This window comes from Bombina bombina, chromosome 10 (assembly GCF_027579735.1).
Source record: "Bombina bombina isolate aBomBom1 chromosome 10, aBomBom1.pri, whole genome shotgun sequence".
In the NCBI taxonomy this organism is placed as follows: Eukaryota; Metazoa; Chordata; class Amphibia; order Anura; family Bombinatoridae; genus Bombina; species Bombina bombina.
In genome coordinates this window covers 81,627,002-81,639,725 of record NC_069508.1, presented here as the reverse complement: position 1 = coordinate 81,639,725, position 12,724 = coordinate 81,627,002, and the positions used below count along the sequence as shown (strand labels likewise).

Here is a 12,724-nt window from a genome sequence, read left to right as displayed (position 1 = left end):
GTGCTCATCTGAGAGTCCGAAATACAAATGTCCAGGCTGCAGAGCAAAATAGAATGATCTGATACAAGATAAAGATCCCTTCCACCATAAGGAAAAGAAAAGAAAAGAGTCCAGGAGTCTCCATTACTGTTTGTCAAATTACACCCAGCTGTAACATCTTCACAAGAGAGTCCAGGATTTCCATTAAAGGCATACTGCAGAAATTGCAAGATTACACAATTTAAAAGAAAAGAAAAGTTTTTTTCATCTCGACAAGAGTCCAAGAACCATCTGTAAACCCCCAAAAAAGGCTGACACCTTACCTCATAGGATTTAGGTACTTTCTGGTAAGCACATCTTACTTACCCTAGAAGGATAAAAACTGTTGAAGCATAAGAAATAACTTGAGCTCAAAACCAATTTTATGGACATATGTACTTTATTTTTATTTTTATTTGTATGACATATCAATCAGCAATACATTGATATTGACAATACTTTAATTTATTGATCAATAGTAATTAGCTGTGCGCCATTACTTGATTTTCTCTTTCTATTAACAATATATATATATATATATATATATATATATATATATATATATATATATATATATATATATATATATATATATATATATATATATATATATATATACACACATATACATACACGTCATCAATTATTAATACTAAAAACAAAAAGAAAGAGAGAAAAAAAAAAAAAAACAAAAAAAAAAAAAACTTACTTTTCTTGGACAAGTCATTTAGCACAATCTTATTCTCCCATAGTTCAGTTCCCAGTGTGTTATGTAGCTGGGAAGCAGGTGGGGCTTTGGTTTGTCCTGAAAATTCAGAATTATTTGTTGATGCTGTCTGAGGCTGAACAGGTGCTGTAGCTTGGCTTGCTTGAACTGTTTGTACTGGAACGTAGGGAGATGCTATCACAGGAGACTGGATCTGTAAAGCAGCAGCTTGCTGTTGTTGCTTTTTCACAAACCGAGGTGGAAGTTTTGAATTCTGATTTCTTCCTTTTTCAGTTGAACCCTTTTTGGTCCAAATCTAAAAATAACGAAAACAAAATCAAAGACTTATATTCAATTTTTAGGTTTAACTACTTTCCAATTTGATATATTACACCCTATTTCAGAGCTATATACTACTATGTTCCTGTATGTCTGAACTTCTGGCTTATTTACTGATATAAGTAAATTAAAAACATAATGTTTTATATTACTATTGACAACTTGCTAATGTTTTAAAATATAATTTATGCTTGCCTGATAAATTATTTTCTTTGTTGGCTGTGAGAGTCCACAAATTCAATTTATAACCTATGGGAAAGACATCACCTGGCCACAAGGAGGAGGCAAGAAACCCCAAACAGAGCATTGCAATATCCCTTCCACTGCACCTACCCTCCGTAGTTCAAGCTGAGGATAAGGAAAAGGTAAGGGATATTGAGGTGCCATAACAAATTGAGGGCAATGTCCACAAATGCATTCATTACCTATTTTAGAAACTAAAACCCAAGTTGTGGAGAGCACAAAATTAAAAAGGAGGGGAAGGTTGGGAAGGCAGTCCTAAGAACTAGGCACCACTGCTTGTAAAACCTCTCTCACAAACGATGCCTCTGCAAAGAAAAACATAACATGTGTAAAATTGTATGAAACTATGCAATTAGGACTAAGTAGCAGCCTTACAAATCTGTTCAAATGATGCTTCATTCTTGAAGGCCCAGGATGAGAACACTGCACGGGTCGAATGTGCTATAATTCAAGATGGAGGCTGCTGGCCTACTTTTAAATATGCCATATGAATCACACTTCTGACCCAAAAGGATAGAGTAACAGCAGTGGTCTTACAGTGGGATTACAAGACAAAAAAAACATAATTTATGTAAGAACTTACCTGATAAATTCATTTCTTTCATATTAGCAAGAGTCCATGAGCTAGTGACGTATGGGATATACATTCCTACCAGGAGGGGCAAAGTTTCCCAAACCTTAAAATGCCTATAAATACACCCCTCACCACACCCACAATTCAGTTTAACAAATAGCCAAGAAGTGGGGTGATAAGAAAAAAGTACGAAAGCATATAAAATAAGGAATTTGAATAATTGTGCTTTATACAAAAAAATTATAACCACCACAAAAAAGGGCGGGCCTCATGGACTCTTGCTAATATGAAAGAAATGAATTTATCAGGTAAGTTCTTACATAAATTATGTTTTCTTTCATGTAATTAGCAAGAGTCCATGAGCTAGTGACGTATGGGATAATGACTACCCAAGATGTGGATCTTTCCACGCAAGAGTCACTAGAGAGGGAGGGATACAATAAAGACAGCCAATTCCTGCTGAAAATAATCCACACCCAAAATAAAGTTTAATGAAAAACATAAACAGAAGATTCAAACTGAAACCACTGCCTGAAGTACTTTTCTACCAAAAACTGCTTCAGAAGAAGAAAACACATCAAAATGGTAGAATTTAGTAAAAGTATGCAAAGAGGACCAAGTTGCTGTTTTGCAAATCTGATCAACCGAAGCTTCATTCCTAAACGCCCAGGAAGTAGAAACTGACCTAGTAGAATGAGCTGTAATCCTTCGAGGCGGAATTTTACCCGACTCGACATAGGCATGATGAAATAAAGATTTCAACCAAGATGCCAAAGAAATGGCAGAAGCTTTCTGGCCTTTTCTAGAACCGGAAAAGATGACAAATAGACTAGAAGTCTTTCGGAAAGACTTAGTAGCTTCAACATAATAATACAAAGCTCTAACAGCATCCAAGAATGCAATGATTTCTCCTTATAATTCATAGGATTAGGACACAATGAAGGAACCACAATTTATCTACTAATGTTGTTAGAATTCACAACCTTAGGTAAAAAATTCAAAAGAAGTTTGCAGCACCGCCTTATCCTGATGAAAAATCAGAAAAGGAGACTCACAAGAAAGAGCAGATAATTCAGAGACTCTTCTGGTAGAAGAGATGGCCAAAAGAAACAAAACTTTCCAAGAAAGTAATTTAATGACCAAAGAATACATGGGTTCAAAAGGAGGAGCTTGAAGAGCCCCCAGAACCAAATTCAAACTCCAAGGAGGATAAATTGACTTAAAGACAGGTTTTATACGAACCAAAGCTTGTACAAAACAATGAATATCAGGAAGATTAGCAAACTTTCTGTGAAAAAGAACAGAAAGAGCAGAGATTTGTCCATTCAAGGAACTTGCGGACAAACCGTTATCTAAACCATCCTGAAGAAACTGTAAAATTCTCGGTATTCAAAAAGAATGCCAAGAAAAAAAGATGAGAAAGACACTAAGAAATATAAGTCTTCCAGACTCTATAATATATCTCTCTAGATACAGATTTACGAGCCTGTCACATAGTATTAATCGCAGAGTCAGAGAAACCTCTTTGACCAAGAATCAAGCGTTCAAACTCCATACCTTAAAATTTAAGGATTTGAGATCCTGATGGAAGAAAGGACCTTGCGTCAGAAAGTCTGGTCTTAACGGAAGAGTCCACAGCTGGCAAGAGGCCATCCGGACAAGATCCGCATATCAAAACCTGTGAGGCCATGCTGGAGCTACCAGCAGGACAAACAAGCATTCCTGTAGAATCCTGGAGAATACTTTTGGAAGAATAACTAGAGGCGGAAAGATATAGGCAGGGTGATACTTCCAAGGAAGTGATAATGCATCCACTGCCTCCGCCCGAGGATCCCGGGATCTGGACAGATACCAGGGAAATTTCTTGTTTAGATGAGAAGCCATCAGATCTATTTCTGGGAGTTCCCACATTTGAACAATCTGAAGAAATACCTCTGGGTGAAGAGACAATTCGCCCGGATGCAACATTTGGCGACTGAGATAATCCGCTTCCCAATTGTCTATACCTGGGATATGACCCGCAGAGATTAGACAGGAGCTGGATTCCGCCCAAACCAAAATTTGAGATACTTCTTTCATAGCCAGAGGACTGTGAGTCCCTCCTTGATGATTGATGTATGCCACAGTTGTGACATTGTCTATCTGAAAACAAATGAACAACTCTCTCTTCAGAAGAGGCCAAGACTGAAGAGCTCTGAAAATTGCATGGCGTTCCAAATATTGATCGGTAATCTCACCTCCTGAGATTCCCAAACCCCTTATGCCGTCAGAGACCCCCACACAGCTCCCCAACCTGTAAGACTTGCATCTGTTGAGATTATAGTCCAGGTCGGAAGAACAAAGAAGCCCCCTGAACTAAACGATGGTGATCTGTCCACCACGTCAGAGTGTGTCGTATAATTGGTTTAAAGATATTAATTGAGATATATTTGTGTAATCCCTGCACCATTGGTTCAGCATACAGAGCTGAAGAGGTCGCATGTGAAAACGAGCAAAGAAGATCGCATCCGATGCGGCAGTCCTAAGACCTAAAATTTCCATGCATAAGGCTACCAAAGGGAATGATTGTGACTGAAGGTTTTGACAAGCTGATATCAATTTTAAACTTCTCTTGTCTGACAAGGACAGAGTGATAGACACTGAATCTATCTGGAAACCTAAAAAGGTTACCCTTGTCTGAGGAATCAATGAACTTTTTGGTAAATTGATCCTCCAACCATGATCTTGAAGAAACAACACAAGTCGATTCATATGAGATTCTGCGAAAATGTGAAGACTGAGCAAGTACCAAGATATCGTCCAAATAAGGAAATACCAAAACCCTGTTTTCTGATTACAGACAGAAGGGCACTGAGAACCTTTGAAAAAATTCTTGGAGCTGATGCTAGGCCAAACGGTAGAGCCACAAAACTGGTAATGCTTGTCTAAAAAAGAGAATCTCAGAAACTAAAAGTGATCTGGATGAATCGGAATATGCAGATATGCATCCTGTAAATCTATTGTAGACATATAATGCCCTTGCTAAACAAAAGGCAGGATAGTCCTACAGTTACCATCTTGAATGTTGGTATCCTTACATAACGATTCAATATTGATAGATCCGGAACTGGTCTGAAGGAATTGACCTTCTTTGGTACAATGAAGAGATAGAATAAAACCCCAGCCCCTGTTCCAGAACTGGAACTGGCATAAATACTACAGCCAACTCTAGATCTGAAACACATTTCAGAAATGCTGAGCCTTTGCTGTGTTTACTGGGACACGGGAAAGAAAAAAAATCTCTTTGCAGGAGGCCTTAACTTGAAGCCAATTCTGTACCTTTCTGAAACAATGTTCTGAAACCAGAGATTGTGAACAGAATTGATCCAAATTTCTTTGAAGAAAACGTAATCTGCCCCATACCAGCTGAGTTGGAATGAGGGCTGCACCTTCATGGGTACTTAGGAGCTGGCTTTAGGTTTCTATAAGGCTTGGATATATTCCAAACTGGAAATGGTTTCCAAACTGATACCGCTCCTGAGGATGAAGGATCAGACTTTTGTTCCTTGTTGTGAGGAAAGGAACGAAAACGATTATTAGACCTAAATTTACCTTAGATTTTTTATCCTTTGGTAAAAAAGTTCCCTTCCCTCCAGTAACAGTTGAGATAATAGAATCCAACTGAGAACCGAATAATTTATTACCCTGGAAAGAAAGGGAAAGCAAAGTTGACTTAGAAGACATATCAGCATTCCAAGTTTTAAGCCATAAAGCTTTTCTAGCTAAAATAGCTAGAGACATATACATGACATCAACTCTAATGATATCAAAAGATGGTATCACAAATAAAATTATTAGCATGTTATAGAATAATAATAATGCTATAAAATTATGATCTGTTACTTGTTGCGCTAAAGCTTCTAACCAAAAAGTTGAAGCTGCAGCAACATCCGCTAAAAATATAGCAGGTCTAAGAAGATTACCTGAACATAAGTAAGCTTTTCTTAGAAAGGATTCAATTTTCCCATCTAAAGGATCCTTAAATGAAGTACTATCTGCCATAGGAATAGTAGTACGTTTAGCAGGAGTAGAGACAGCCCCATTAACCTTAGGGATTTTGTCCCAAAAAACTCTAATCTGTCAGATGGCACAGGATATAATTGCTTAAACGTTTTAGAAGGAGTAAATGAATTACCCAAATTATTCCATTCCCTGGAAATTACTTCAGAAATAGCATCAGGGAGAGAAAACACTTCTGGAATAACTACAGGAGATTTAAAAACCTTATTTAAACGTTTAGATTTAGTATCAAGAGGACCAGAATCCTCTATTTCTAATGCAATTAATACTTCTTTAAGTAAAGAACGAATAAATTCCATCTTGAACAAATATAAAGATTTATCAGCATCAACCTCTGAGACAGAAACCTCTGAACCAGAAAAACCATTATCAGTATCAGAATGATGATGTTCATTTAAAAATTCATCTGAAAAAAGAGAAGTTTTAAAAGACTTTTATGTATACTAGAAGGAGAAATAACAGACTTAGCCTTCTTAATGGATTTAAAAAAATAAAATATCTTATGTTATCAGGAACACTCTGAAAATTAGATGTTGACGGAACAGCAACAGGTAATGTAACGGTACTAAAGGAAATTTTATCTGCATTAATAAGTTTGTCATGACATGCAATACAAACAACAGCTGGAGAAACAGATACCAAAAGTTTATAGCAGATACACTTAGCTTGGTAGCTCCAGCAGCGATTTTCCTGAAGTATCTTCTGACTCAGTTGCAACGTGGAACATCTTGCAATATGTAATAGAAAAAACAACATATAAAGCAAAATTGATCAAATTCCTTAAATGACAGTTTCAGGAATGGGAAAAAAATGCCAGTGAACAAGCTTCTAGCAACCAGAAGCAATAAATAATGAGACTTAAATAATGTGGAGACAAAAATGACGCCCATATTTTTTAGCGCCAAATAAGACGCCCACATTATTTGGCGCCTAAATGCTTTTGGCGCCAAAAATGACGCCGCATCCGGAACGCCGACACTTTTGACGCAAAAAAACGTCAAAAAATGACGCAACTTCCGGCGACACGTATGACGCCGGAAACAGAAAAAAAATTTTGCGCCAAAAAAGTCCGCGCCAAGAATGACGCAATAAAATGAAGCATTTTCAGCCCCCGCGAGCCTAACAGCCCACAGGGAAAAAGTCAACATTTTTTAAGGTAAGAAAAAATGAATGATTCAAATGCATTATCCCAAGTATGAAACTGACTGTCTGAAAATAAGGAATGTTGAACATCCTGAGTCAAGGCAAAAAAATGTTTGAATACATATATTTAGAACTTTATAAAAAAAAGTGCCTAACCATAGCTTAGAGTGTCACAAAAAATAATCTTACTTACTTACCCCAGGACACTCATCTACATGTTGTAGAAAGCCAAACCAGTACTGAAACGAAAATCAGCAGAGGTAATGGTATATATATATATATATATATATATAGGAGTATATTGTCGATCTGAAAAGGGAGGTAAGAGATGAATCTCTACGGCCGATAACAGAGAACCTATGAAATAGACCCCGTAGAAGGAGATCATTGCATTCAAATAGGCAATACTCTCCTCACATCCCTCTGACATTCACTGCACGCTGAGAGGAAAACCGGGCTCCAACCAGCTGCGGAGCGCATATCAACGTAGAATCTAGCACAAACTTACTTCACCACCTCCATAGGAGGCAAAGTTTGTAAAACTGAATTGTGGGTGTGGTGAGGGGTGTATTTATAGGCATTTTAAGGTTTGGGAAACTTTGCCCCTCCTGGTAGGAATGTATATCCCATACGTCACTAACTCATGGACTCTTGCTAATTACATGAAAGAAACATAATTTATGTAAGTACTTACCTGATAAATTATTTAAGATCCTGTTGACAAGAGTCCACAAGGTAGTTACTGATGGAATGGATTCCTATCAGGAGTGGGCAAAGTTTTCTAAACCACAAATGCCTATAAACTCCCACCTCATTCATACTCCAGTTTAACATATAGCCAAGATAGTGAGGTGTATAAGTAGTAAAAGCAAAAAAAAAGGGGAGCAGGATAATGTGCTTTTAAAAAACAAACAAAAACAAAAAAGATGTGGAAGTCCAAGTAACTATAGGAGATACACAATAAAAAAGCTACTTTTGCTAAGAAATTAAATAAAAAAGTTTTCTGAAAAATTCAAAAAACTTAAATCATAGGTAATAGAATCAAATTGAGAAACCTCCCTGAAGAAACTTTCCACCAAAAGCTACTTCTGAAGAAGCAAAAATAATAAAAAAAAAAAAAGGTAGAACTTAGTAAAGGTATGCAAAGAAGACCAAGTGGCTACTTTGCTGATTTGAACAACTGAAGCTTCATTCTTGAGTGCCCAAGATGTGGCAACTGATCATGTAGAATGAGCTGTTATTTTCTGAGGCGGAGACTTCCCTGCCTCCAAATAAGCTTTGTGAATCAGAAGTTTACACCGAGATGCCAAATAAGGGGCAGAGGCTTTCTGACCTTTTCTGGAACCAGAAAAAATATCATATAGACTAGAAGTCTTACTGAAATCTTTAGTGGAATCAACATAATATCCCAAAACTCTTACCACATCTAAAGAATGTAAAGATATTTCAAGATAATTTTCAGAATTAGGACACAAAGGAAGGAACAATAATTTCATTATTAATGTTTTTAGAATTCACAACTTTAGGCAAAAATGTAAATGAAGTCATCAAAACAGCTTTATCTTGATTGCAAATCAGATAAGGAGACTCACAAGAGAGAGCAGACAATTCAGAAACTATTCTAGCAGAAGAGATAGCTACAAGGAATTCCAAGAAAGTAGTTTAATGTCCAAAAAATGTAGAGGGCTCAAAAGGGTGAACATGCAAAATCTTTAATACCAAATTTTGATTTCAAGTAAGAGAGATAGATTTAATAACAGGTTTGACACAAGTCAACACCTGTACAACACAGTGAACATCAGGAAGATTAGCAATCTTTCCGTGAAATAAAACAGAAAAAAGCAGATATTTGTCCTTTCAAAGTATTGGCAGACAAACCTTTATCCAAACCATCCTGAAGAAACTGAAGTATAATAGGAATTCTAAAAATAATGCCAAGAATAGCCATAAGTGGGACCAGATGAAATATAGGTTTTCCAAACCTTGTGATATGTTTTCCTTAAAACAGGCTTACGAGCATGTATCATAGCGTTAGAGAAACCATTATGACAAAGCGTTCAATTTCCATGCCTTCAAAATTTAGAGATTTGAAATTTAGATGGAAAATTGGTCCTTGTGACAGAAGGTCTGGTCTTAAAGGTAGCAACCAAGGTTGGCAACTGAACATTCAGTCAAGATCCACATCCCAGAACCTGTGAGGCCATGCTGGTGCTATCAGAAAAAAAAAACAAAAAAAAAAAAAACAAAACAAACTTGTTCTATTATGATCGTTGAGATCCCTCTTGAAAGAAGAATCAGAGGTGGAAAGATGTAAGCAGGTTGGAAAAAACTAAGGAAATGCTAGAACATGCATCATTTCCCTGGACCTGGAGAGGTATCTGGAAAGTTTATTGTTCAGACGAGAGTCCATCAGATCTATGTCTGGAAGACCCGACATCTGCACAATCAGATAGAAAACATCTGGATGGAGACCACTCCCACAGATGTAGAGTATGAGGGCTAAGATAATATGCTTCTTAATTGTCTACACACCTGGTATATGAATCGCAGTGAATAGACAAGTGTTGGATTCTGCCCAAGAAAGTATTAGAAATACTTTTACCATTGCTAGGGGACTGCGAGTCCCCCTTAGATGATTGACATATGCCACTGTTGTGACATTGTCTGTTTGAAACTGAATATATGTTCTCTCTCTTTAATAGAGGTCAAGCCTGAAGAGCTCTGAAAATAGCATAGATTTCTCAGATATTGATTGGTAACCTTGCCTCTTGAGGATTCCAAACTCTTTGTGCTGTCAGAGACACCCAAACAGCTCCCCAACCAGTGAGACTTGCATCTGTTGTGATCACAGTTCAGATAGGGCGAACAAAGGCAGCCCCTTGAACAATAAGCTGATGGTTTAACCACCAAGTCAGAGAGAGTTAAATGTTGATATTAAAGTATATAAGTTGTGATATCTGAGTATAATCTCTGCACCATTGGTGCAACATGCAAAGCTGAAAACGGGCAAAAGGGATAATGACCAATGCTGCAATAATGAGACCTAAAACATCCATGCACATAGTCACTGAAGGGAATGATAGAGGCTGAAGGTTTAGACAAGCTGAAACCAATTTCAAACATCTCTTTCCTGTTAGGGATAGAGTCATGGACACTAAATCTATCTGGAAACCTAAACAGTTGACCTTTCTCTGAGGAATCAATAAACTCTTTGGTAAATTGATCCTCCAACCATGTCTTTGAAGAAACAACAGACATTGTTAGTGTAAGGTTCTGCTAAATGAAAAGACTGAGATGGTACCACAATATTGTCCAACTAAGGAAACACCCTCAATACCCTGCTCTCTGATTACAGATAGAAGGGCACCTAGAACTTTTTAAAATATTCTTGGTGCTGTTGCAAGGTTAAACGGAAGAGCGACAAATTGGTGATGATCGTTTGGAAAAGAGAATTCCACAAATATATAGTTATCTGGATGAATCGGAATGTGAAGGTAAGTGCCCTGTAAGTCTATTGTGGGCATAAAGTGATCTTGCTGAACAAAAGGCAGAATAGTCCTTATAGTCTTATAGTCAGCATCTTCAAAGTTGGGACTCTTACAAAATGATTTAAAGTTTTTAAATCCAAAATTAGTCTGAAATAATTGCCGTCTTTGGTACAATAAATAGATTTGAATAAAAACCCAATCCTTGTTCCTGCTGTGGAACTGGGGCAATTACCCCTGAAAGTTCTAGATCTGAAACACATTTCAGAAAGGCTTGAACTTTCAGATTTTTTTTGGTACATGGGTAAGAAAGAATTTTCCCAAGGGAGGTCCTATTCTGAATCTTATTTGATACCTCTGAGAAATTATATTCTAAATTCACTGATTTTGGGCAGAGTCGGTCAAGACTTTTTGAAATAGCTTTAGTCTGTCCCCTACCAGAAGAACCAGCTTGAGGGACGCACCTTTATGTAGGTTTAGGGGCAGGATTTGGTTTCTTATAAAGCTTGGAATTATTTCAATATGGAGATGGTGTTCAATTAGAGCCAGAGGCCTTAAGGGAGGTAGTGGTTTTATGTTCTGTATTCTGACAAAAACAATTGGGAGCTTTAAATTTACCCTTCAATTTTGTGTCTTGGGGCAGAAAAACTCCTTTACCCCCAGTAACAGTGGAGATAATAGAATCCAATTGTGAACTAAAAATAAGTTTACCTTGAAAAGAGAGAGTTGTAGACACCATGTCAGAATTCCAAGCTTTAAGCCATAGTTAGAATGGCTAAAGACATGGATTTCACATTGATCTTCATCAAATGATTTGCATGTAAAAGTAAAACAATAATGTTAGATAATTCAGAATCTGAAGACACCTTCTGTGATAAACTGTCCAAGCAAAAAGTAGCATCAGCAGCAACATCATCCATAGATATAGCAGGTCTAAGTATATAGCCAGTATGTAAATATGCCATTTTTAGATAATATTCAAGCTTCCTATCTAAAGGATCATTAAAAAACATAATTTATGTAAGAACTTACCTGATAAATTCATTTATTTCATATTAGCAAGAGTCCATGAGCTAGTGACATATGGGATATACATTCCTACCAGGAGGGGCAAAGTTTCCCAAACCTTAAAATGCCTATAAATACACCCCTCACCACACCCATAAATCAGTTTAACGCATAGCCAAGAAGTGGGGTGATACGAAAAAAGTGCGAAAGCATAAAAAATAAGGAATTGGAATAATTGTGCTTTATACAAAAAAATCATAACCACCACAAAAAGGGTGGGCCTCATGGACTCTTGCTAATATGAAAGAAATGAATTTATCAGGTAAGTTCTTACATAAATTATGTTTTCTTTCATGTAATTAGCAAGAGTCCATGAGCTAGTGACGTATGGGATAATGACTACCCAAGATGTGGATCTTCCATGCAAGAGTCACTAGAGAGGGAGGGATAAAATAAAGACAGCCAATTCCGCTGAAAATAATCCACACCCAAAATAAAGTTTAAATTGTATATATTGAAAAAAAAAACTGAAATTATAAGCAGAAGAATCAAACTGAAACAGCTGCCTGAAGTACTTTTCTACCAAAAACTGCTTCAGAAGAAGAAAACACATTAAAATGGTAGAATTTAGTTAAAGTATGCAAAGAAGACCAAGTTGCTGCTTTGCAAATCTGATCAACCGAAGCTTCATTCCTAAACGCCCAGGAAGTAGAAACTGACCTAGTAGAATGAGCTGTAATCCATTGAGGCAGAGTTTTACCCAACTTGACATAAGCATGATGAATTAAAGATTTCAACCAAGATGCCAAAGAAATGGCAGAAGCCTTCTGACCTTTCCTAGAACCGGAAAAGATAACAAATAGACTAGAAGTCTTTCGGAAATTCTTAGTAGCTTCAACATAATATTTCAAAGCTCTAACTACATCCAAAGAATGCAATGATCTCTCCTTAGAATTCTTAGGATTAGGACACAATGAAGGGACAACAATTTCTCTACTAATGTTGTTAGAGTCCACAACTTTAGGTAAAAAATTAAATGAAGTCCACAACACCGCCTTATCCTGATGAAAAATCAGAAAAAGGAGATTCACAAGAAAGAGCAGATAACTCAGAAACTCTTCTAGCAGAAGAGATGACCAAAAGGAACAA

The 12,724-nt window shown here is 36.9% G+C and overlaps 1 protein-coding gene across 1 annotated transcript in view; it reads right to left on the bottom strand.

Annotated features, from left to right (window-relative positions):
- The window catches only part of LOC128640804 (protein PRRC2C), a 1,245,292-nt gene that overhangs the window by 795,234 nt on the left and 437,334 nt on the right, over window positions 1–12,724 (bottom strand). The window contains exon 7 of the mRNA XM_053693223.1: window positions 728–1,040. Within this exon, the coding sequence (XP_053549198.1) occupies window positions 728–1,040 (313 nt within the window). The remainder of the gene's footprint in view (window positions 1–727; window positions 1,041–12,724) is intronic.